Source organism: Dipteris shenzhenensis, chromosome 4 (genome assembly GCF_047967505.1).
Source record: "Dipteris shenzhenensis isolate YYH24624 ecotype China chromosome 4, Dip_SZ_1.0, whole genome shotgun sequence".
NCBI classification, from domain to species: domain Eukaryota; kingdom Viridiplantae; phylum Streptophyta; class Polypodiopsida; order Gleicheniales; family Dipteridaceae; genus Dipteris; species Dipteris shenzhenensis.
In genome coordinates, this window is record NC_141599.1 from 33,718,171 (window position 1) to 33,745,555 (window position 27,385).

The 27,385-nt window shown below is 42.8% G+C and overlaps 1 protein-coding gene across 1 annotated transcript in view; it reads right to left on the minus strand.

The window, feature by feature from the left end:
• Window positions 1-206: 206 nt before the first annotated feature.
• LOC147902749 (signal peptidase complex subunit 3A-like) overlaps window positions 207-27,385 on the minus strand; it is a 78,939-nt gene continuing 51,760 nt past the window's right edge. The window contains exons 3-6 of the mRNA XM_087373757.1: window positions 1,019-1,081; window positions 793-846; window positions 617-703; window positions 207-463 (exon numbers count right to left, since the gene is read on the minus strand). Coding sequence (XP_087229883.1) covers window positions 338-463; window positions 617-703; window positions 793-846; window positions 1,019-1,081 — 330 coding nt within the window. The 3' untranslated portion in view covers window positions 207-337. The remainder of the gene's footprint in view (window positions 464-616; window positions 704-792; window positions 847-1,018; window positions 1,082-27,385) is intronic.

A 27,385-nucleotide genomic window follows, 5' to 3' on the forward strand; every position in this document is an offset into this window, starting at 1 on the left:
AGAATTCTGGCCACAACTCACTGACAAGAGTGATTATGATTACCCATTCAGAATCAAGCTATATCACATCTCAACTTCAGGAGGTTATTGGACCTTTGCAGTTCCAATCTTTTCAAAGATACAATTGACACACAATGGTTTGTGCTTTCCATGTGCTTTGATCCTTTTAAAGAGAGAGAGAGAGAAGGAAAAAAGTATCAATCAGGTTTCAAGACAAATAAACTCATTTACGAGGAAAAATATTTGTCATGCCAGACCACTCTTCTGTAGGGCAATGGAGTTTCTTTCAGGAATGTATGTCAAAATTCATCCACACAACATGTGGTAGATGTATGAACTAATGATAATTGTCAGGAAACTGGAACCCTGTAAAAACTCTTTTCCCAGTGAACATCATGCCAGTTATAGGCATAACGTTCCAATACATGGTGAGGTTGAAATCACGACCTCGTAGATTGTTTCCCTACAAGTAGCACATAATGAATAGCAGAAATAGTCAACATTTTGCAACAAAGATATAAACAAGACAGATAATGCGGCCTATTCCAGAATGTTGCAATACTTGCTTAGCATAAGATCCTGAAATTCACAAACTAATTTTGCTTCTGCGACTTACTTGATCCACCAGAAAGTACTTGTTATATATGTAATGCTGAAATTTTGCATCCTCCTTTGAGGTGATAATTTTGTCCCACAATGATATCTAAGCACACACATTTGCCATTTTCAAGGGCTCAAACACCATCAACAATGAAAAGCTGCTATCTCCATGAAGTCCAGAAATTCATTTACCTGGTTCCAAGAGTTTTCTGGGGTTGCATACTCGGCAGCAACAAATACGAAAAGCTAAAATGTGAACATGGGATTCAAGTCAGTCCTTGAACACTAGCTGTTTAAGAAAAAATCAACATGATACTCCAGTCATTTCTTGAACAAGCAGGTGTTTTGGAAAAAAGTACTGTGATCACAATGGAGCTAAAAAGTACACCCCTTTCTATGCCTCATAATTTCAGCACACCTGTTTAGTGTTCCACGAAAATATAGATGTCAAATCTGCTGATACATTCAGTGTCACCTTCGCCTGCACAAGATATAGCCAATGTGAGCACAACAATAAAACAAAGCCACAAATCTTGAGCAGTGATTCATGTATGGAAGACACAATATAAGATATTATTTTGACTATGTCATCTCAAGTGATTTCTTGATATATAACATGCATGGCTTTGATATTAATTTGTAGAAGCTATGTCCCATGTTATAAAACCCACATAAGAATCAACTGAATCCTTCAAAGTTGGCTGATCATACATATTATGGCCTTGTGAAGTTCCTAAATATCAATTTATTTTATTATTGAAGTTGGGAGCAACCATGCAGTTCATTTAAGAAAAGTGCATGGAACAAGTGACCAAACATACCAGGAAGTTTGGAAAAGGCTTTATAGAGTGAAATGGAGTAAACACATGTCAAATATTGGTATCTGAGGCAGATGAATAGCAGGGTTTACAGATGGTAATGGGTAACTGTAACAAGATAGTTAGCCTTTGGGGGCTTGAGGTTTAAGAAAGTCATGATTCATGAAAAATAGTGCAAAGTGCAGAATCCGAAATTCGAGCATACCAGCATGACCGCTGCTTGCTGGTTTTGTCAAGTGTCATCATAGTGGATGAAAGTACAGCAACAAAGGGGATAAAGACATTGCATGGAATTATGGACTTCGTCATTGCCACAGAAAGAGAGAATTTATATGGCAGGGTTTACAGACTCGTAATATGTAGCTGTAATCAAATACTTGTTATGGTATCTTCTAACTCGGTACTGACACCAAAAATGGCAGCGCCTACACATTTCCAATATGTAGCTGTGCTAAAATTTGTTTGATAGCAATTTCAGGGGGAAGAGCTGAGAGAGCTGCACACCTGCCTCCAGGTCCTTAGGGGTTAGCAAAAGTGGATTCGAGGTCTGGTCGAAGCTGGGAAGGTTGGGAAAGTCCTGAAGACGAGCAAGAAATTCTCCAATTCAGGATTTGGCTATTCCAATGGTTTGGTTCTAATACTCCTGACAGGCCGCAAGATGCGGTTCCTTGTGCTTTGCAAGAGGAGAGGAGTGATGTGCCTTTGTCTGATGTGCAAGATGGCATTCGATAAGTGCATTGCTGTGCCAGTCACTTGAAATGCTGTGGTTGATACGACAGAGGTATAAGCATCAAGTAAAGACCCGACACAGAAGGAACAAGATCTTTTGCCTCGAGCCTCAGAAATGAGAACCATTCAGTCTACTCAGCTTCAGACATCCTTGACACATTAAGGAAAACATGCAGTTCAAGAAGGAGATTGCTGCCAGGAGAGGAAACTATGATATATATACCTTTGTAAGACTAGAATAAGTACAATCATACAAATTTAGATTTTTTGTTGTTCTAAGGACCAAAAATCTACACAGAAAATAAAAGAGAAAATGAAAGAGAAGAAAAAAGAGGTAAACAAAAACTTTTATGAAAAACAAAAGGAAGACATACTTAGCAAGTAAAGCAACACTTATGTCGTCATCAGTGCCAAAGCATAAGCAACTATACTCGGTTTCTAAAGACCCGCAGAGTCTCTTGGGAAAACCCAGTGCTTACTAAAATACGTCAAATAAACAAAAGAGAAAGAAAACAAGAAATAAAGAAGGAAAGAAGAAGGTGACTAAGCAAAAATAAACAAGTCAAGAAACAAAATCTTCCAAAAAACTAGAATAATCTCTCTCTCTCTCTCTCTCTCTCTCTCTCTCTCTCTCTCTCTCTTAAAATATAAAAAGCTAAATGGACCCTTTACAATTATGTATCGCTTCCTACAAAGAGGCAAAATTGCATTCCTAACTTAAAAAGCACAAGCATATACCTAGATGAATCCAAGAACATTCCCAAACTCATCCTCTAAAAACACAACATAGTGGAGTTTCAATCTCACGATAGTCACTCATAAAATTGAAAACCATAAACTCCATCACGCATGGCAGGGACTAGCTCCTATGACATCCCCACTGACGTCATCAACGCCCAAAAGTGGGTGTAGACCATAGTATAAAAATATGCTCTCACACATACAAATCCACACACCCACACATACTTGAGCATCCATTTATACAAAGTCTTTGTACTGAGTTTCTGTCGGCACTCCGGAGGTGAAGGGCAAACTTAGCCATGACAAAGGTTAGCACTAAAGGAGAAGGCTAATCAAAAAGTAGTCCAAATCTCTTCATTCAAGCTACAACTGCTTGTGAAGTCTAAACTGCTTGAGAAAGCACAAGCATACTCAATCAAACTCTCTTTTGAAACTAAAACAAAAACGGACTATTCAGATCCCCACTTTTTGTTTTCAGCTTATGTTGAATCATTCTACACATACCTAAGGCTGTGTTTTTACCATCCAACCATCCTTTCTACGAGCTGGAGTGACAGTTTTCACTTGGGCTATAAGCTCAATGGAGGAACTTCCCACTCTCCAACAAAGGGTATAATTTATTACCTGGTTCATATGGATTCTAAGTATGAATTTCTGGACACAACTTTGGTTTTCCAGGTTTGGTTCCAGCCATGTGAGGTGGGAGAACAGTTCCTAACAGTTTTTCCAGCTCATTTTTGCAACAAAAGGGGCAATCGAATACCCAATACATGCTCTACATCAAAATTCAAGAAAATATATTTTCAACTTGTTCTATGCAATTTAAAAGGCACAGCCAGCTTAAAAGATTGAGAGCTGTTTTGTAAGTCATCACTAAGCTTGATCCATATACCTTTGTAAGACTGAATATATCCAATCAAACAAATTTAGATTTTTTCTTGTTCTAAAGTGCAAAAATCTACACAGAAAATAAAAGAGAAAACGAAAGAGAAGAAAAAAGAGGTAACAAAAACTTTTTGAAAAACAAAAGGAAGACGTACTTAGCAAGCAAAGCCACACTTATGTCGTCATCAATGCCCAAGCTTGATCCACATGCTTACAATGAAGCAATTTTTTGGAATTTCAGTAAATTGGGATGCCGACCGTGCAAATTCTGCTTCTCTGCAGACTTTCTTCAACTTGGAATACATTTGGAGTGATTTCCAGGAAGAAGCACTTCCAACAACTCAAAGAGCTTCTGCTTTTAAGGATTATATTTATGCACATTGACAATTTTGCACTTTCAAATGCAAATGGACTTCTTTATTCATCCAAGTTTGTAATACGTGCGACTTGGTTATGTCCTTTACCATCATTTCAGTCAAGTGTGTAACAGAGCACAGCGTGATGGCAAAAGCGCTTTTTATTTAAGCACCTAAAAATTAAAAAGGAAATCTGATGGCAACATAGATCGATACAAAGCCCGTCTTGTTGCAAAAGGGTATGCCCAACAACAAGGCATTGACTTTGAGGAGACATTTGCTTCCACATCCAAGATTACTACCATTAGATGTGTCATTGCCACTGCAGCCCATCATCATTGGCAAGTGCACCAACTTTACATCAAAACTGCTTTTCTTCATGGGGATCTGCAGGAAGAAGTCTATGTCACACAACCTCCTGGCTTTGAGGTTGTTAATTCTGAAAATAAGGTATGCCGGCTTAGAAAAGCCCTTTATGGTTTGAAGCAGGCACCCAGGGTATGGTATGCCAAAATTCATGCACACTTACTATCCCTTGGTTTTCAGAATAGTCCCACAGAACCCACTCTTTATGTCCGTGGGAGTGGATCTAATTTTTTAGTGCTGATTTTATGTGTGGATGATATGCTCATTATGGGCCCAGATACTCAGCAAATTGCAGCTTTCAAGGCTGATTTGCAGCAGATTTTTGACATGTCAGACATGGGAAGGCTCCATTATTATTTGGGCATTCAGTTTGCTCATGTTGAGGGGGGTATCATGATGTCTCAGTCCAAGTATATTGGACAGCTCCTTGATCGTTTTCAGTTTGAGGGTTGCAAGCCAATCTCTACTCCAGTGGACAAGCCAATCTCTACTCCAATGGACCCTGGCTTCAAATTCTCAGCTCATGATGGGAGCCCACCATGCGATATCACTCTTTATCAGCAGGCTGTTGGATGCCTTATTTATTTATGTCACACCAGACCTGACTTACAGTATGTAGTATCTCAGCTCAGCAGATTCATGCACATGCCCAGTTCATAGCATTGACACGCAGTGAAGAGAGTCTTCAGATATCTCAGAGGCACTCAGGATTTAGCCCTCTTCTATGGTGATTAGGGTTGACTTACCATGCATGCTTACACGGATAGTGACTGGGCAAGTTGTTCCGACACCAGAGTGTCACATACTGGCAATTGTTTTTTGCTTGGCAATTCATGTATCTCTTGGCTCAACAAGAAGCAACCAACCGTTGCCACGTCTAGCTGTGAGGCTGAGTACAGGGCAGCTTTCACCACTACGGTAGAGTGTGTTTGGCTTTGACAATTACTTACAGATCTTGGTATTCGCTAGACATCCTCCACTGTTGTCTACACTGACAGTCAGAGTGCTTTGGCCATTGCGCATAACCCAGTGTTTCATGCGCGTACCAAGGATATTGAAGTTCACTATCATTATGTTCGAGAGCGGTTGTCAACAGGAGACATAGTGTTGTCCTATCTTCCCACAGAGGACAACATAGCAAATATGTTTACAAAGGCACTTCCTCGTCCACTTGGTTCCCTTTGTTACATGATCTGACATCCCTTGTAGATTCATAGGTGGCTATATCCTTTTGGATGAACATGTGCCACCATGACCAGAAAATACCATGTATTTTGAGACGTTTCGAGAGTACTTCAGCCCATCCCATGGAGGGGGGTTTGTAGGCCATCCTTTGGTGGTTCTAGTGATGCCCTATAGGCCATGGTATGTGCTTTGTAGGCATAAATAAAGACACTTATAGTGTTAGTGTCTTTTAGGCCAGATAGGACACTTAGTCCTATGTGACACCTAGGACACTTAGTCCTAGGTCTAGGTACTTGTACCTTGTACTCCTTTGTTTTTGATTATCTAATCCAAGTTTAATGTTACGGCTAAGGCTTGTGCTACGTTTTGCTATCTGTACTCTCTCTCTCAAGCAATCCTACATTCCTGACCGAGATCAGACTTACTTGACCGAAGTCAAGTATCTGTGACCGTAATCAATTCTTTGACCAATAGAAAAACTATTTTGCCCATAATCAACCCAGATGGAAAAACTCTTTAATTATGATCAAATAAATGGTCAACTGTACTTTGACTTAAGATATTTACATTGTGGTGACATCCCCTCGGCTTCTATTCAATTGACCTCAACTGAAAAGCTTCATTGTGAACATCCAAAAGTTGTCGATGATCGGACAAAATGTCTTCATCCATCCACTTAGCATCCAATGCTGTATAATTCTTAAATTTTACAAGGTACCTATAAAATTCTTTGTCCTCAGGGCCTTTTTGCGAAGCCTAGTTTTCTCAAACTTTGAAAGTACCCAATCCCCTTTCTTGAGATCTAACTATCTCCTATGCTTATCTGCAACTCTTTTATGCTTCTCTTGAGACCTTTCAATTGCTGTCCAAACTTGGCTGTAAGCTGTCTGGAGGTCTCTCACAAACCGATCAGCTGCAAATATTTCGTCCTTGGTCCTCAGGTTAGGTGGCAGAACCACCTTCCCATAGATGACCTCAAAGGGGGCTTTCCCTGTAGAGCTGTGTACTGTATTATTGTAAGCAAACTCTAATGGTAGGTACTTTTCCCAGTCTAAACCTTGGTCACCCACGTAGCATTTCAGCATATCCAAGGCTGTAGAATTTGCTACTTCACTTTGACCATCTGTCTGGGGATGAAAAGAAGAAGAAAAATTCAAATTCATCCCCATGTTATCAAATAAAGCTCTCCAGAATAGACTGGTCATTCTGGGATCTCGATCACTGACAATGGACTTAGGCATACCATGATGCTTAAAGATATGTGCCATGAAAAGCTTATCCATATGATCTGCCTTTATGGTTTTACGAACCGGAATGAAATGAGCTTGCTTGCTGAATCTATCAATGATAGTCCAAATCCCATCATTCCCTAACTTTGATCTTGGCAAATCAAAAATGTAGTCCATTGTAATACTTTCCCACGGTGCCTGAGGCACGGGAAGAGACATAAGTAGGCCAGGTCCCTTCCGTCTATCATACTTCACTTTCTGACACGTAAGGCATTCAGTAACAAACTGATGTATATCTTTCCGCATCCCTGGCCAAAAGAAATACCTCTCTAGTGCTAGAGTTGTTGCTGTAATTCCTCTATGTCTAGCATAGGGAGGTGCATGGCATTCCTCCAAAATCTTTTTCCTCATCTCCTAGGTGATGCATAGGCAGTCATCTTTCATTAGATACCCATCTTTCAGGGAATAGTGACTGCTGGACTGCCCCTCTTGCATTTGCTGTAAAATCTCGCTAAAATCTGCTTCATTAGCATATTGCTCCCTCATGCCTTCCAGGTCTTGATGATAAGCAATAGTCACATTGTTGACCTGGGATCTTTGGGACAATGCATCTGCTACTCTGTTCCGAATTCTTGGAGTATGGACAATCTGAAGATGATACATTGACAGCATATTTGCCCATTTCATATGCTTCTCAGAAAGTTTTGTCTCAGTTAGAAAATATCTCAGACCTTGGTGATCTGTTTTAACAATAAAGTCTGCACCCAAAAGATAATGCTTCCATGTGTTCACAGCATGAACTACAGCTAACAATTCCTTTTCATAGATTCCCAGATATCTTTCAGCATCACGCAATCTTCGGCTCTCATATGCTACTAATGTCCATACTGATGTAATGCAGCCCCAACACATTCTCCACAAGCATCGCAATCAACATCAAAAGGTTGATAAAGATCCGAGACTACAAGAATAGGCTCTGCAATCAACTTTTCCTTGAGTGTATTGAATGCTTTCTTCTGTGATATTCCCCATGTGAAGGCTGCATTTTTCTTAGTAAGGTCATGTAGTAAAGCTGTGATATCAGCAAAATGCTTGATGAATCTCCCATAGTAGGAGCAAAGTTCCAAAAAACTACGGACTTCATGCACAGTTCTCAGCTCAGGCCATTCTTGGATGGCTCGGATCTTTGCAGGATCCATCTGTATCCCATTCTTGGATATTATATGCCCCAGATAATGGATCTCTTCCAAAAAGAATTCACTTTTCTTGCTATTGGCAAAAAGCTGATGATTTCTAAGTTCTTGAAATACCAAATCAAGATGTTTCCTGTGCTCTTCTTCTATCTTTGAAAAGACTAGGATATCATCAAAGAAAGTACCCTTGAAATGCCTATACTTTCGGAAGATGCGATCCATCATTCTATTGAATGTAGCTGGAGTATTTGTCAACCCAAAAGGCATCACTAAATATTCATACAACCCAAATATAGTGCGAAAAGTTGCCTTATGCACATCTTGTGGTAGTATTCTGACTTGATGATAGCCACTCTTCAAGTCTATCCTGCTGAAAACTGTTGCTCCTCGGAGCTGGTGAAGCACATCATCTATGTGTGGTATCGGAATGGTCATCTTATTCAATGCACGATAATCAATGCACATTCGAAAAGAACCATCTTTCTTCTGTACTAGGAGTACTGGTGAGCAAAAAGGAGACGAGCTGGGCTGAATCAACCCTTTGGACAGCAAGTCCTGCACCTAAGCCATAATCTCCTCTCTCTGAGTCGCGCTGACTCTATAAGGTGGTCTATTTGGTGGCTCACTACCAGGCATTAACTCTATCCGATGATCTTCTGGTCTCTCTGGGAGTAACTCCCCTGGCAAAGCATCGGAAAAGCAATCTTTAAAGTTTACACGAAACTGAAATTTATCTTTGTCTCCATCATTCATTTCAGCATGCATATCGTCCTCTTTTTCTTTTACAAAAACCATGTACACGGAAATTGCAGACTTTATTGCTTTACATGTAACATCAGGTACAATGGGGATAGTCTCCCCTTTATTCCTAGCAACTAAACGCTAGGTTTTTTCCCCTATGGATAAAACTCATCACCCTCTCAGGGTATTCTATCGTTACTTCCTTTCAATGGAACTACGGTGTACCAAGTACAACATTATGTTGCTTGAGAGGAGAGATTAAGAAGTCCTCCTGATCTACATAGCTCTACACATGGACACGAAGCTTTCCAATCAAAGGAGTAACTTGCACTAGATTTCCCTGGAACATTTAATCAGCATCTAGAGCTCTGCCTAGCTCTTCAGTTTTTATCCCTAATCTCAGGGCTAAATCTTCAGATATAAAATTGTCTGTAGACCCTAGATCAAATAGAATTAATGCTTACTGATCTCTTATCTTTCCCCATGATAGCAAAAGCTCTTTTTCCTTTGGGTCTGAGGTACTACCCAAAACATCTGGGACTGCTCCCACCATTGGCCTGGGTGGTACTTGTGGCCTTTTCTGCTCCTTGGAACCCGAAGGCTTCTCAAGGCACTGGGCAGCCATATGCCCCTCTTTCCCACTCTAAAGCATGTAAGAAATCCTAGATTTACTATATTTAGAAATGTGCTAAGGAACAGAAAGGAGACTAAAATAGCAGAGAACAAGGAATAATTGTATTGCTTGAGTGTCTGTAGTGTATCTGTAGTGTGTCATCCATACAATTGGGCCTCTCTTATATAGAGAGTGAAGAGTCACACATGAAAAGGTGTGTACTCCAAAGTGTATGTGCATGAAGAGGTGTGTACCCCTTGTGAAGGGTGTGACCCGTGATGAGGGCGTACATTACAATAGGAGTGTCTCTTCAATAGAATGTCTCTTGTGAAGGGTTGTGCCTCATAGGAAGTGTCCCGTGGAAAGGGCATACCCTTCCACAAGTGTCCATTCATCAAACCATCCATAAGTCTAGATATAGAGAAAGGAATACGTCACACATCGTGACATCCCCTCCCACTCAAAATAAGACCCTAGTGGAGATAATGAACTGATGTAGAAAATATCACGGTAAATTCTGAAAATACTGATGTAAAATGTCAGGGTACTGCTGTAAGTCTTCATCAGATTGTCAAGTAGCGTCGGAGTCGTCCAGATCTCGCCAAAGAACAAGGAATTCCGTGATAAGTCGATGTCGAGTCTCTCGCTGTCGATGGTCCAAAATACGCTCAAGAATAAGGAGAACATAATCGTCTTCGATTTTTGGGACATAATCACCTCTGCAGGAGGAACTGCTTCATCTCCTTAAATGTACGTCTTTAGCTAAGAAATATGAAATGTCGGATAAATTTTACCCCATGATGGTGGTAATTCCAATTTGTAACTTAAAGGTGAATTTTTCTTGACGATCCGGAAAGGTCCATAGTATCTTGGTCGCAACTTAGGAAACACAGACTTAACCGTCTTATAGCGATGTGGGGCTACAAATAATAGCACCATGTCACCAGTGTTAAATTCCAGGTGACGTCTATGTTTGTTGGCAGACCGTTGATACCGCTCTTGCGCTTTCCGCATATGATCCCTGACTTGGAGTAGAATGTCTTGCATTTCTTGAACCAGTTGATCAACTAGGGCCACTCGATGTTGAAGTACAAAATTCGATGGTACAATCGGAGTGTGCCCATAAGCTGCTTGAAATGGAGTCATGCTGATGACACTATGGAAAGAGTTATTATAAGCAAACTCAAGGAGTGGTAGATACTCTTTCCAATATGCTAGGCGTGACTGAATATAATGTCGAAGCATTTCTTACAGAACTTTGTTGACTCTTTCAGTCTGGCCATCTGATTCTGGGTGATAGGCTGAACTGAACAATAGAGTTGTACCCAAAGATTCGAACAAGGAAATCCAAAAGTGACTGGTAAACTTAGGATCTCTGTCGGATATGATATTCCTGGGTAATCCATGGTGTCGAAAGAGGCAATGTTCGGAGCCTGTGCACTGCTTTGGCAAGCAACAAAGTGTGCCATTTTGAACAATCGATCAACAATTACCATAATCCGAGTGTAACCTCTGGAGGATCGTGGTAGTGTTGTAATGAAATCCATGGAAATACTTTCCCACCTTTCAGTAAAGATAAGCAAGATGTAACCATTTTGATGTCGTCGCTTTTCATCTGAGGCCAGTAGTATGTTGCACTGAGTAACCTATAAGTCTTGTTGATGCCTAGATGGGCAGCATAAGGAACTACATGATGCTCTTTTAACAAAAGACGTCGAACATCCTTGTCATGTGGTACACAGACGCGATCTTGATAATACAGAAGGTCGTCCGTATAAGAATAGGATGAGAAAATCTTCTGTTCGGAAGTCGAAGGTTGATCTTTTGAAAGAACTTGTACTGATGTGCCGAAGTCTTTATCATTGAAATACTTCCCTTTGAATGAATTCAGAACATCCACAGATAATGTAGAGATTACCATAGCTGATGCTAGAGTTAACTTGCTAAGAGCATCTGCAACTACATTGCGTAGTCCTGGAATGTACTCAATGCTCTTGTAGCAATGTCGGAAGCGTCGGTCATGACCTCAAATGGAAGGTTTGGGTCAGCAATAGCCATAACTGGTGTGGTAGTGAGTGCTTGCTTGAGTTGTTGGAAACTATACTCTATTTCGAGAAGCCACTGAAAAACTGCTATGCTTTTCAATAATTCGGACATAGGAGCTGCGATTTCAAAAAACTGATAGACCTTTGTATGGTAGAAGTTTGCCAATCCGAGAAAAGAGCGGACATCATGAACATTCTTAGGAGTAGACCAGTTTCAGATTACCTCGACCTTCTTCGGATCCACAGAGATGCCTTGAGCTGAAATAACATGTCCCAAATATTCGAGTTGGGTCTTGAAGAACTCACTCTTCTCAATGTTGATGTAGAGAGAATTTGCGCGGAGAACTTCAAAAACTTGGTGAAGATGTTGTTTGTGCTCATGTAGGGATCTGCTGAAAACGAGGATGTCATCGAGGTAAACGGTGACGAACTTATCGAGAAAAGGCCTGAAGATATCATTCATTAGTGTCATGAATGTGGCCGGGACATTGTTTAACCCGAAAGGCATGACCAAACATTCATAGTGTCCATACTTTATTCGAAAAGGTGTCTTGTACTCATCGCCTTCTCGTATGCGAATTTGATGATAACCTGAACGAAGATCAATCTTTGAGAATTGTGTTGCGTGTAGAAGTTAATCGAAGAGGTCATCGATGTGAGCAATGGATACTTGTTTTTTATAGTGAGCTTGTTGAGGGCACGGTAGTCGATGCAGAGGCGCATTGACTTATTCTTTTTTTCCACAAGTAGTACAAGAGATCCGAAAGGGCTGCGACTAGGCCGAATGTGACCTTTCTCGTGTAGTTCGATCACCAGTCTTTGGATTTCTTCATTTCGAGTGTAAGAAACCCAATAAGGAGGTTTCGACGGTGGATTACTGCCAAGAATAAGTTCAATTGGGTGATCCACTGGTCGTCGAGGTGGTAATTGCTTTGGCAATTCCTATGGAAAAATATCCAGGTAGGGCTGGAAAAAAGATTGGTTGAGGTATTCAGAAGGATCCTTTGTTGGTGTCTCCTCTACTACCGTAACCAACAAAAGTGAAGTCTTTACTTGACGTTTACGAACCCACTTCTTTACTTGTAGAGCAGAGGCAACTGGGGTTGAAGGAGAGTCCCTAGAACCAGTTAGCTCAATAAGTTTTCCCTGGTGGACAAACTGGATAGTATGGCTGCGAAAATTGATTGATGGATCATAGTCGTAGAGCCACTGTTGTCCAAGTATGACATTGTACCGAGAAAGAGACATGATGTCTGTCCGTATAATGTTGGATGCGAAAAGACAAGTTTTTGATCCTGGTGTTGCACAAGAAGGTAGTTCCATTTGCGAGTTCAATCTAATAGTCCATGAGACTAGGACTGGTGGTCAACCGAAGTTTGTTGATGTCACCACAATGTAAATATCCTAAGTCAAAGTACAGTTGACCATTTATTTGATCTTAATTAAAGAATGTTATATGTGTTAATTACGGTCAAAGAGTTATTTTAATGGTCAAAGGATTGACTACGGTCAAAGATACTTGACTCCAGTCAAGTAAACCTGACTACGGTCAGAGAATGTTGACTTTGGTCAACAAGACTTGGCATGCGCCAAGAGGGTTAACCCCGGTTAACCAAGATGTGCCAACTCCGGTTGGAGAGACTTGGCTATAATTAAAGCGCCTCGACCTTTGGTCGAAGCTCTTTAATTATAATCAAGAGTGTTGACCTCGGTCAACCAGAGAAAATATATATATATATTTATTTATATATATATTTGTTTAGATGTGCACATGTGTTCAGTGGGGACACCCACCGTGACTAGGATTAGTCCACAGTGTGTTATTTGCATGCAAAGCGCTAACAATTAATGGGTACCATGGTGGTGCGCTTTAATTAATTGTTGCAGGTACTAGGAAGGATTATTTTCCTAAGCGAGATGGGAGCCTGACAAGCACCTAGGAAGCGGTTCGTGTGACCGAGAGCCTGGAAGACTCCAGAATGGCCCTATGTGGCTTGTAATAAGAGTTAGTCTAGATTTTAGACAAGTGGCATGTTGCCAATTTGAATGGGGCTAGAAGCTCTTGTAAAAAAAGAGAGTTCTTTTGACGTTTTATGAGAGAGAGTTACGAGACAGCTTGAAGCTGAACTTTTGTAACAGTTTTTCAAAAAGTAATAAAGACCTTCGGGGGGGTCCAGCCCGACAGTTTGTCCTGGGCCCTAGTGTATGTCCAGAGAGAGAGAGTGAGGGAGAGCTTTTGGAGAGTAAATTTCCGTCGTGGAAATAAAGACAAAGCTGTTTCGTCAGTTTGCGTTGTATAAGCCATAGCAGTTTATCTACTCCCGGTGTTGTATCGTAAAGAGGGAGAGCTGTGGACAGTTTTTAATTTACTCCAGGTTGTATTGGTATCAGAGCTTCGGTTCTCTGTATTCCCAGGCAGAGACGATCTAAGCAAGAGAGATTTTTTTTGTAGAAGAGTAACGCATTATATACGATCGTCAATCTCTAGATGGGAAAAAGATGGACTGCTCATATTGAAGCGTAGAGTGAGTCTGTCTTTCATTCCAGGACTTGTAAGATTGGTTGGGTATAAGAAGGCTTCCTCGAGCAACGGGCGTGATGACGGAGAGTTGGTGATAGAGAGGATAATCCGACTGAATTATGAGTCAAACGGGGGGATTCCCAAGCAGCGTAAGAGCAAACGAGGCACTTTTTTTTTGATTGCGTTGCCAGTCCCGTCATCCATTTGCGCAACGACAGAAAGCATTTGGCGACACCTTCACGGGGATACATGGCGCAGACCTGTTGTTTGGCGGGGATACCGATGGGTAGACCTGAAAGGCGCCTGACAAATGAGTTGAGGCGCCAAACGACGAGAGGTGTCGGGGTAATGAAGCTCTGATTGCGTGAATGCAGACAGGCGCAACGTGCAACACCGTGACAAATTTTATCGCCCGTCTTCAGCCCAACCTTAGGCTGATGTGGCAGGCCTAACCGACAGGTGACGTGGCAGCCAGGTGGCGTCCGCACGTGCAGGTGCTGACGTGGCGGATGGAGCGATGGGTTGATGACGTGGCACTGACACGTGGCAGACAGCTCAGCAGCTGACGTGGCAGTACACGTGGTGCAGGACACGTGGCAGAGGTCTTGCAAGATGCTGACGTGGCAGCCAGCCTGGCAGACCAGTGGTTAAGTTAACCCTGGTACAGTTAAACCCTGGTTGGTTGACCTGTGGTTAGTGAAACCCTGGTTAAGTCAACTGCAGTCAGTTAACTCTGGTTAGTTGAACCAGTGTCCAGTCAGTTCAACTCTGGTCCAGTTAATCTGGCCTAACCAGATCAGTTTGGTTGGTGTAACCAGAACCAGTTAGTCTGGTTAGACTAACTAGCAGTCACTTCATCTGGTTACTGTTTTCACAAAAAAAAAAAAAAAAAAAAAAAGAGACAGTTGCAGAGACAGTTTTGGCTATCAATTTTCTCCTGCCTGTCAGGTTTTTACTGTCAGAAAAGTAGCAGAAAACCAGAGAAAAGCAGAGAAAACAGAGATTTGCAGAAAAAGGAGAATGCATGCCTTTGAGCAGTAAAAAGAGGGAAAAACAGATGCCTTTTGAAGCCATCTGCAGCAGCCAGAACAGGGCAACATAGTTGATGATGCTTTGGCAACTGTGTGGGTACATGCCTTGAACTGACAGCCAGTACTGGCATAGATTGTGAATGCAAAACACCTCTTGTTGAGGTACCTTTTCTGTTGGAAAAGCAAAGGTAGTGTGCATCAGTTACCCGCACTGTGTGAGAAATCTGCAGATCTCAGAATATGGATCAATCACCTATCCAGTGGGATTCTCAAGATAGGGATGAGCATCCAAGACAGAGGAATGTGCTGCAAACTCAACAAGAATTTGAACAAATGGTACGCACTCGTATACAAGAGCTGGAAAATCTTAAAAGGGATCCCAGGGCTCAGCATTTGTTTCCAGCAGAGGCTATGCCTGATCCAGTATATGACGTGCCAATGCCAGAGGCACACTCCCGTGTACAGTCTGAGAGAGAGAGATCTCATAGATCTCATAGGAGACGGTCCCATAGTAAAAAGAGATCCAGGCATCGTCACCGATCTCCTAGTCCATCACCGTCTACCTCGAGTTCGACTTCTGTGTCTTCTTCTTCCTTATCAGATAAACCATCCAGGAAAAGAAGGAAACGCGAGAAGTCTGGGAAGAGAAAGTCTTCCAAAGCGACCAAGGAATTTAAAGAGGGAGGAAAATCTGTCAAGTTTATGACCTACAATGGACAGTATGGTCATACAGACAAAGCATTGCAGTTTATCAGACAGTTTGATGCTGCATTTGGTACAGAGAAATTTTCAGAATCCTCCAAATTAAGAATGGTCAGCTTACACTTAACAGCAACGGCTAGTGCATGGTGGAGTGCACTGACTACAGATGGGTCAGCCCCAAGAAAGTGGAAGGGCTTCAAGAAAGCCTTCTACCAGCAGTTCATGCCTAAACAGTTCAGAGACCATGTTCTTCAAGACTGGGACAGCTTGCACATGGATGCAGGAGAAACAGTGGATGGGTACAACCAAAAGTTTTGGGATGCTTATTTGCAGGTTGCACCGTTCAAAAAGATCTCCAAAGGTACCCAGATGAGGAAGTACAGAGCAGGTCTCACTCCAAGAATTCAGGCAGTAGTGAATGCTTTGGGGGCAAAGAATATTCAAGATCTTATGCATTCAGCCTCAGTAGCGAGTCTTGTACCGCTACAAGATCCATCTACAGTGCCATCCTTGCATGCAGGACGTGCTGATAAAAAGAAATCTGATTTTCAAAAATCAGAAAAGAAAGAGTCCCCTAAGGCTGAAAAGAAAGGGTTTCAGTCTCAGAAGCCGAGGGGTACTCAGTTCTCAAAGACCTATAAAGGCAAATCTACTTTTACCCCTGAACAGATAGCGGAATTCCGTAGAGATGGGAAATGCTTCAGGTGCGGTAAAGAGGGGCATGTGGCTGCCCAGTGCCCAGAAAAGCCTTCATCATCGAAGGGAAAAGAGGCAGAGAAGCCACGAGGACCGCAAAAGCCAATGGCGGGGGGTATTCCTGATATACTGGGTCATGCTTTGAACCCAGAAGAACGAGAATTGCTGCTATCATGGGGCAAAGTTAGAGACCAGCAAGCGCTGATTTTATTTGATCCAGGGGCTACTGATAATTTCATATCAGAGGATCTAGCCCTGAGGCTGGGAATAAAGACGGAAGAGCTAGGCAGGGCTTTGGATGCCGATCAAATGTTTTGTGGGAATCCTGTGCCAGTTACTCCCTTGATAGGGAAGCTCCGTCTTCATATTCAGAGTTATGTGGATCAGGAAGACTTCTTCATTTCTCCACTGAAACATTATGATGTAGTTTTGGGGATGCCTTGGTTTCACCGCAAGGCAGTGAAGTTGACTCTTCCTGAAAGAGTGCTGGAATTTGTACATAGGGGGAAAAATCAGCGTGTAATTGCCAGGAATAAAGGGGACACTATCCCCATTGTATCTGATGTTTCATGCAGTAAAGCAATAAAGTCTGCAATTTCTGCGTACATGGTTTTTGTAAAAGAAAAAGAGACTGATATGCATGCTGAAATGGATGATGCAGACAAAGATAGGTTTCAGTTTTTGGTAAACTTTAAAGATTGCTTTTCTGATGTTTTACCAGGGGAGTTACCCCCAGAGAGACCAGAAGATCATCAGATAGAGTTAATGCCTGGTAGTGAGCCACCAAACAGACCCCCTTATAGAGTCAGTGCGACTCAGAGAGAGGAGATTATGGCTCAAGTACAGGACTTGCTGTCCAAAGGCTTGATTCAGCCCAGCTCGTCTCCTTTTTGTTCCCCTGTACTGTTAGTACAGAAGAAAGATGGTTCATTCCGTATGTGCGTTGATTATCGCGCACTGAACAAAATGACCATCAAGAATAGATTCCCTATTCCGCGTATTGATGATGTCTTGGATCAGTTAAATGGAGCTTCAGTTTTCAGCAGGATAGACTTAAAGAGTGGCTACCACCAAGTGAGGATACAGCCTCAGGATGTGCATAAGACAGCATTCCGCACAACATTCGGGTTGTATGAATACTTAGTGATGCCTTTTGGATTGACAAATGCTCCAGCCACGTTCAATAGAATGATGGATCGCATCTTCCGGAAGTACAGGCATTTTACGGGTACTTTCTTTGATGATATCTTAGTTTTTTCTAAGACAGAGGAAGAGCACAGAGAACATCTTGCTATAGTGTTTCAAGAGCTGAGAAATCATCAGCTCTATGCAAACAGCAAGAAAAGTGAATTCTTCCTGGAAGAAATCCATTATCTGGGGCATATAATATCCAAGAATGGGATACAAATGGATCCAGCAAAGATCCGTGCCATTCAGGAATGGCCAGAGCTGAAAACTGTGCATGAAGTTCGAAGCTTTTTAGGCTTGTGTTCTTACTACAGAAGGTTTATCAGACATTTTGCTGATATCGCAGCTCCATTACATGACCTCACTAAGAAAAATGCAGCCTTCACCTGGGGATTATCACAGAAGAAAGCATTCAATACACTCAAAGAAAAGTTGACTACAGAGCCTATTCTGGTAGTTCCAGATTTGTATCAGTCTTTTGATGTGGATTGTGATGCTTGTGGAGAATGTGTTGGGGCTGCATTGCATCAGAATGGTCATGTAGTAGCCTATGAAAGCAGACGACTTCGGGATGCGGAAAGATATTTAGGAATCTATGAGAAAGAGTTATTGGCTGTAATTCATGCCATCCATACTTGGAAACACTATCTTTTGGGTGCAGATTTTACTGTCAAAACAGATCACCAAAGTCTGAAATACTTTTTGACTCAGACCAAGCTTTCAGAGAAGCATATGAAATGGGCAAACATGCTGTCAATGTATCATTTTCAGATTGTCCATACTCCAGGGATTCGGAACAGAGTGGCAGATGCCTTGTCCCGAAGACCCCAGGTCAATAATGTAACTATTGCTTATCATCAGGACCTGGAAAGCATGAGGGAACAATATGTTCATGATTCTGATTTTGGTGAAATTTTACAGCAGATGCAAGAAGGGCAATCCACCAGTCACTATTCCCTGAAAGATGGGTATTTAATGAAAGATGATTGCCTATGCATCACCCAGGAGATGAGGCAAAAGATTTTGGAGGAATGCCATGCACCTCCCTATGCTGGACACAGAGGAATTACAGCAACAACTCTAGCTCTAGAGAGGTATTTCTTTTGGCCAGGAATGCGGAAAGATATACATCAGTTTGTTACTGAATGCCTTACGTGTCAGAAAATGAAGTATGATAGACAGAAGGCACCTGGCCTACTTATGCCTCTTCCCGTGCCTCAGGCACCATGGGAAAATATTACAATGGACTTTATTTTTGATTTGCCGAGATCAAAGTCAGGGAATGATGGGATTTGGACTATCATTGATAGATTCAGCAAGCAAGCTCATTTCCTTCCGGTTCGCAAAACCATAAAGGCAGATCATATGGCTAAGTTGTTTATGGCACAGATCTTTAAACATCATGGTATGCCTAAGTCCATTGTTAGTGATCGAGATCCCAGAATGACCAGTCTATTCTGGAGAGCTTTATTTGATAACATGGGGACGAATCTGAATTTTTCTTCTTCTTTCCATCCCCAGACAGATGGTCAAAGTGAAGTAGCAAATTCTACCATTTTGGATATGCTGAAATGCTACGTGGGTGACCAGAGTTCAGACTGGGAAAAGTACCTACCGTTAGTAGAGTTTGCTTACAATAATACAGTACATAGCTCTACAGGAAAAGCCCCTTTTGAAGTCATATATGGGAAGGTGATTTTGCCACCTATATTGAGGACTAAAGATGAAATATTTGCAGCTGATCAGTTTGTAAGAGACCTCCAGACAGCTTACAGCCAAGTCCGGACAGCAATTGAAAGGTCTCAAGAGAAACATAAAAGGGCTGCAGATAAACATAGGAGACAGTTGGATCTCAAGGAAGGGGACTGGGTACTTTTAAAGTTTGAAAAAGCTAGGCTCCGCAAGTTTAAAGGCAAACAGAAAGTGTATGCAAAGTTATCTCCCAGATACTATGGCCCTTTCAGGGTTACAGAAAGAATAAATGAGGTTGCATACAGATTAGCATTGCCAGAGCATTGGAGGATTCACAATGCATTCCATGTGAGTCTTCTAAAGAAATTTCAAGGACCAGAGCCTACAGAACCAGTATCAGAGGATCCACCAGAAGTGGATGAGCTGGAGGAAGTCCTTCAGCCAGAGCAAATTGTGTACCATACTGTACGTAAAGGCCCTCAGGGTAAGGAATTTTACAGGTATCTTGTAAAATTCAAGAATTATACGGCATTAGATGCCAAGTGGATGGACGAAGACATGTTATCCGATCATCCACAGCTTTTGGATGTTTACAAGGAAGCTTTTCAGTTGAGGTCAACTGAATAGAAGCCGAGGGGATGTCACCACAATGTAAATATCCTAAGTCAAAGTACAGTTGACCATTTATTTGATCTTAATTAAAGAATGTTATATGTGTTAATTACGGTCAAAGAGTTATTTTAATGGTCAAAGGATTGACTACGGTCAAAGATACTTGACTCCAGTCAAGTAAACCTGACTACGGTCAGAGAATGTTGACTTTGGTCAACAAGACTTGGCATGCGCCAAGAGGGTTAACCCCGGTTAACCAAGATGTGCCAACTCCGGTTGGAGAGACTTGGCTATAATTAAAGCGCCTCGACCTTTGGTCGAAGCTCTTTAATTATAATCAAGAGTGTTGACCTCGGTCAACCAGAGAAAATATATATATATATTTATTTATATATATATTTGTTTAGATGTGCACATGTGTTCAGTGGGGACGCCCACCGTGACTAGGATTAGTCCACAGTGTGTTATTTGCATGCAAAGCGCTAACAATTAATGGGTACCATGGTGGTGCGCTTTAATTAATTGTTGCAGGTACTAGGAAGGATTATTTTCCTAAGCGAGATGGGAGCCTGACAAGCACCTAGGAAGCGGTTCGTGTGACCGAGAGCCTGGAAGACTCCAGAATGGCCCTATGTGGCTTGTAATAAGAGTTAGTCTAGATTTTAGACAAGTGGCATGTTGCCAATTTGAATGGGGCTAGAAGCTCTTGTAAAAAAGAGAGTTCTTTTGACGTTTTATGAGAGAGAGTTACGAGACAGCTTGAAGCTGAACTTTTGTAACAGTTTTTCAAAAAGTAATAAAGACCTTCGGGGGGGTCCAGCCCGACAGTTTGTCCTGGGCCCTAGTGTATGTCCAGAGAGAGAGAGTGAGGGAGAGCTTTTGGAGAGTAAATTTCCGTCGTGGAAATAAAGACAAAGCTGTTTCGTCAGTTTGCGTTGTATAAGCCATAGCAGTTTATCTACTCCCGGTGCTGTATCGTAAAGAGGGAGAGCTGTGGACAGTTTTTAATTTACTCCAGGTTGTAGTTGACCATAGAACTAGCTAGGAAGTTATGAGAGCAGTCACTGTCGATGAGAATAGTGACTGTTGTTCCACGAATCGATCCTTGAATACAAAGTACTTGAGTGGCCAGGGAAGGTTCGGGGTTGCTGGCAAGGCTCATGTGGATGGTATTTGCCATTCGAACAGCTTTGCCTTTCTTGTCTTGTGCTGAGGTAGCATCTTCTGTTTGGGAAGTGCTAGGTTCCATATTGGAATTTTGCTTTGGTCGCTTGGGACAATCGAACCATCTATGGTCGCCTGTACAGATGGTACAAAGTCCTTTTGTGCTGGAGTTGTTCTTCTTGTCAGTGGCCACACCTTTATGTTGGGAATGACGGTGATGACTTTGTGAAGAAGAAGAGGCGCAATCCTTGGAGGAGTGCTTCTGTTGGAATCCAACATACGGTTTATGAGACTTGTGGGGATCTTGAGACTGTCGTTGACCTTGATTACCCGATTTTTTTCTAAACCTGGGGTTATCTTGAGGGCGAGCACCTTTGGCCATAGTAGAGTTCTATGTTCTATTAGCACTCTGCTTCCCTGTGTTTTGAAAATCTGTAATGCGCTCTGCGTAAGCAATAGCGCTAGCTGTGGTGGTGATGTTTGCTTTGAGGACATCAATGCGTAACGAGGGATTTAGGCCTGAGATGAAAGCATAAAGGCGATCATCCTCAGTTAAACCATCAATCTCTAGCACCAATGTGGTGAACTGAGAGATGTAGGAAGACAGGGAGTCTGTTTGCTCCAACTGTCAGAGTTTTGAACGTGCTTGGAAGTCCGCATTGACAAGTATGAACTGCTTACGAAGCACGTGTTCAAAACGTCCCAAGTTAACACACTTTTGCCGTCCTTTAAGCGTTGTTGCCACCATAGAAAAGCTATATCCTTGAGGAGGGAGGCTGCCAAGGCAATCTTTTTGCCTTCAGTGAGGTCAACAGTATCAAAGTACATGCGCAGTTTTGCGAGCCATTGGTCAACTGTTCGGCGATTTCGTTGACCAGTGTAGGCTTCCAGAAGTTTAATGTCAAGTCTTTTAGTTTTAGAAGCTTGGAGTAAACGATAGAGGGCACGGAGTTCAGTGTTATCTACCTGAGTCCACATAGTCGTCTGGTTGCGTCACATCATCCTCTGTATGTGTGGTACTACGAGAATCTTGGAGTTGTTGGACTTTTTGGACCAAGTCAGAGATGCTATCCTGAAGCTGGGAAATTTGAAGTTGAAGTAGTGCTTCGCCTTGTAAGTTGACTTCAGGGGTCTTTTTTGGACTTGAGTCGCTTATCTCCGGAGAGGCTGCACGTGAGCGTTGCGACATATCTGAGCTCCCCGTGAAAAAGCACGAACCTGCGCTCTAGTTTGTACCATTCTTGGAAGAAGATTCGGGCTGCTCCCTGAGGTTGCTCATGTTGGAGGGAACAGAAGAAGCAGGATGGAACCAACCGTGGAAATCTGGTAAAGGAGGTCCTGTCTGAGGTAACACTGGTGATGCCGAAATGGGTGTTACTGCTCGTGAGAGTACAGGGGTAGGTTGCAGAGTCCACGGATCTGAGAAGGGATAAGAAGCTGCTGTCGAAAGTGGAGGATATCCAGGAGAAGGAGTGCCTTCAGAGTGTAAATACTATCTTGGGGAAGATACAACCTGTATAGGAGGATATCTGGGAGCTGAAGGAGGTGGAGAGTACCCTGGAGATGTTGAAGCTGAGGGGTAAAAGTCTCTCCAAAGATGGACAGCAAACTCGTGAGGAATATCGGGTTCTGGGTATCTACGTGTCTCATGGAACACAACCTGGACTGTGCTGAGGAAGTAATGTAACTGAGGTGCCTCACGCAGAAGGTATAGGATGTGGTCCAAGTCACTGGAAGGGCACGTGACACAGAAGACCCACGATGCAAAAGCTCCGAAATGGGCTGGTTGTGCAATCTGAACACGATATTGTGTGGTAGACGCTACCTGAGGTGTCCTTGAAGGGACTGGGGAATTACCAGGGCTTTCCATGCTTTAAGGAGGCGGCTTTCATTTGCTGTAATTTGATAATAAGCGTCAAATAACAATATGAAAGAGAATCCTTAGAATTAGAATGGAAAGAATCCACCTGGCATAGATTTAATCTGCCAAATAGTTGCGCAGAAAAGGCCTGCAGATCACTGTCCGGAGGTCCATGTTGCTGTCCTTGCAAATCCACGTGGATGTGTGAACAAGAAATAGTTGCCTGGTAAACTTTCGAGGCAGATAGGGGCGTTGGCAGAGGCTGGGTGCAGAAAAGGCAGATTTCGTGGAACTAATCACGCTTTTCCTGCGTTGAATTCAGAGGCAAGTACCGGTGGGGTGCAAGGAGCAGATCTGGGCCTGGCTGGTCAGAATTGGAAGGCAGCAAAAGGGCACTTTTCACAGGCTAAGGTGGCGAGATAAGCCATCAGGATTCAGCGGGTCTGAATCACGATAGAGGGCAGAAAAACTGCTGGGCAAAGGCAGGTATGGTGGCGAAAAAGGGGCAGCCTGCTTGATTGTGGCGAAATTGGCTGCGTGCTTCCAAGGCTGAATTGCAGCAGCAAGGGCAGTGATCTGACGCTGAGAGACTGGCAGGAACCCAGGGCAGCAAACCGACTGATGGAGGGCTGCGTATGGCGTGGAAAAGGAGGCGAGCCTGCGTGACGAAAATCCGTACGGGCGTCAATCATGGATCATCATTTTGTGTGTGGCTGCCTAGGTTGGGTGGTTGCCAAAAATTAAAGTGTGGGTTTAATTAACCCTTGGGTAGTCTAGGGTAAGATCTAAGGTATGGGGCTGGGTTTTCCTTTTTAGCCCCTCTAGGTACCCTTTTATAAGGTGCTTGGTGCCAAAAGGTGTGCCTATTCTAAGGGGTGTGACCCTTGGGATAGGTGTACCTTTTCATGAAGGGGTGTGACCCTGTTTTCAAAAGGGGTGTCCCCACACGAAGAGGTGTGTCCTTTTTTCCACGATGGGGTGTGTCCCTTCAGCGAGGAGTCAAAACTCTTCATCAAAAGGTATGTCCGACGGGGGAAAAGGTGCATCCCTTGGTTTTGGGACAGCCCAAGCACATGAAAAGACACGATTTTTGTCGTGTCCATTCACATCAACTCGTGATGTGTGGGAGATAGAGAGGCCAATGATGACTTTAGGCAGGGTTGGCGATAAAACTTTTTACACTCATTCTCTCCATCTCTTCCATGCACAATGTGCACGGATATCCTTCTAGTGGAAAAAGATGTATCAGATAGGCACTAGAAGGTGGGGGGCATTTCCTACAGGCAGGAGAGAAATTTGCTCTGATACCACTGTAAGAAATCCTAGATTTACTATATTTAGAAATGTGCTAAGGAACAAAAAGGAGACTGAAATAGCAGAGAACAAGGAATAATTGTATTGCTTGAGTGTCTGTAGTGTATCTGTAGTGTGTCATCCATACAATTGGGCCTCTCTTATATAGAGAGTGAAGAGTCACACATGAAAAGGTGTGTACTCCAAAGTGTATGTGCATGAAGAGGTGTGTACCCCTTGTGAAGGGTGTGACCCTTGATGAGAGGGTACATTACAATAGGAGTGTCTCTTCAATAGAATGTCTCTTGTGAAGGGTTGTGCCTCATAGGAAGTGTCCCGTCGAAAGGGCATACCCTTCCACAAGTGTCCATTCATCAAACCATCCATAAGTCTAGATATAGAGAAAGGAATACGTCACAGATCATGACAAAGCATTTCCCATCTCTACGGAATTCAGCTATCTGTTCATGAGTGAATGGGGATTTGCCTTTCTATGACTTTGAAAACTAAGTACCCCTCGGCTTCTAAGGCTGAAACCCTTTCTTTTCAACCTTGGGATACTCTTTCTTTTCTGATTTTGAAAAATCGGTTTTCTTCCTTCAACACCTCCTGCATGCAAGGATAGCCCTGTGGATGGATCTTGTAACGGCACAAGACTAGCTACTGAAGCTGAATGCATAAGGTCTTGAATGTTCTTTGCTCCCAAAGCATTCACTACTGCCTGAATTCTTGAACTGAGACCTGCTCTGTACTTTCTCATTTGAGTTCTTTTGGAGATCTTTTTAAAAGGTGCAACCTGCAAATAAGCATCCCAAAACTTTTGGTTGTACACATCCACTATATCTCCTGCATCCATATGCAAACTGTCCCAATCTTGAAGAACATGATCTCTAAACTCTTTAGGCATGAACTGTTGGTAGAAGGCTTTCTTGAAGCCCTTCCACCTCTTTGGGGCTGACCCATCTGTGGTCTGTGCACTCCACCATGCACTAGCTGCCGCTGTCAAGTGCAAACTGACCATTCTTAACTTGGAGGATTCTGAAAACTTTTCTGTACCGAATGCAGCATCAAACTGCCTGATGAACTGCAATGCTTTGTGTGTATGACCATATTGTCCATTATAGGTCATAAACTTGACAGATTTACCTCCATCTTTGAATTCCTTGGTCTCTCTGGAAGACTTGCTCTTCCTGGACTTCTTGTGTTTCCTTCTTTTCCTAGATGGTTTATCTGATAAAGAAGAAGATACAGAAGTCGAGCTCGAGGTAGATGGTGAAGGACTGGGAGATCGTTGATGATGCCTCGATCTCTTTCTGCTATGAGACCATCCCCTATAAGATCCCTCTCTCTTGGGCTGTACACGAGAGTGTGCCTCTGGCATTGGCACATCATAAGCTGCATTAGACATATTTTCTGCTTGAAACAAATGCTGAGCTCTTGGATCCCTTCTGAGATTTTCCATCTCTTGCATACGCATGCATACCATCTGCTCAAATTCTTGCTGAGTTTGCTGCGCACTTCTCTGTCTTGGATGTGCATCCCTATCTTGTGAATCCCACTGGATAGGTGATTGAGCCATTCTCCTTCAACTTGTCTGAGATCTACAAGTTTCTCACACACACTGTGTATACAACTGATGCACGCAACCTTTGCTTTTCAGAAAGAAAGTACCTCAACAAGAGGTGTCTTGCATTCACAACTTGTGCCAGTAATGGGCTGTCAGTTCAAAGCATAAACCCACAAAGTTGCCAAAGCATCAACAACTGTACTGCCCCTTTTCTGGCTACTGCAAAAAGCACTGAGTATGCATCTGATTCCCTTTTTCTGAGCACAAAGGCATGCATTCCTTTACTTGTGCAAATCTCTGATTTTCTCTGATTTCTGCTTTTTCTGACAGTTAATACTCTCTCAGGTAGGTGGAAATTGCTAACAGAAACAGTCTCTACAACCGTCTTTCCTTTTCTTTTTTTTTGACAGTAACTAGATGAAGTAACCGGCTGGTTACACTAACCAAAATAACTGGCTCTGGTGTGGTTGGCTCTCAACTGGACCTCAACCATCTGTAGTCTAGTTAACCAGCTATGGTCCGGTTAACTAAAACTAAGGTTAGTTGGTCAGACCTGGTTTGACTAACCAGTCTAGTTTGGTTGGACCAACTAATTGAACCTCTAACCAGGGTTAACTAACCAGAGTTAGTCTAGCCACTGGTTTGCCACCTCAGCAGTCCAGCTGGCTGCCACGTGTCCTGCCTAGGTGGACTGCCATGTGTCATGCAAGCATACACTGCCACGTCAACCGCTGAGTCAGCATCCACATATCTGCCATGTGTACTCCTAGGTAACTCCCTGGCCACGTCAACTCTTGTGCCACGTCATCAAAAGCCAAATCTTGAAGCTTTGGGTAATCAGCGTTGCTGCATCGCGGGACTGTCTGCGTGCTCTTAGTCGCTTCAACAGCGCTGTGTCCAAATATCTCCAGAGTCTCCTTTCGTAGCTCACATGAAGCCCACACCGCACACGTTGCCTCACAATTCAGCGCTTGAGTACTAGCGTCGAGCATACGCCTAGCATCACGTGGATTTATCAAACGCGATCATTTCCTGTAGCTTCTCAGTGCACCTTCATGCAAAAGTGCAGTCTGCCTCAATTTTTCTGTTCGCTAGCAATCCATGAAGGGATCCCTTTGAAATCAACCGGACAATTTGAGCGTCGATATCATCCGGGTTTTCCTGCGTTCACAGGCTTCAAAATTTGTGTTCTTATCCCGTCACATTTGAAGCCCCAAGCATACCATTTACCACCTCTTGAGCCAACGCCATCCTCTCTTCATGAATCAATGTCGAATCCTTTTACTCTCTTGCTGGGTCGTCACAGCCTAAGAAGGCCATGAACCTATCCAATGTAACCTCTTCGATTATAAACTACTGCAAAAACACTCTCATAAGTGCTCTCTCTCTCCCTCTCTCTACAGACAGCTAGGGCCTACGACAACATGTCGGGCTGGACCCCCCCCGAAGGTATTTTATTTCTTGAGAAAAATGGAGTACATGAGTTCAGCGTGGAAGCTATTCATACCAATTTCAAACCTAAATGAATCATTACATGAGCTCTTAGGCTCTCTTTCT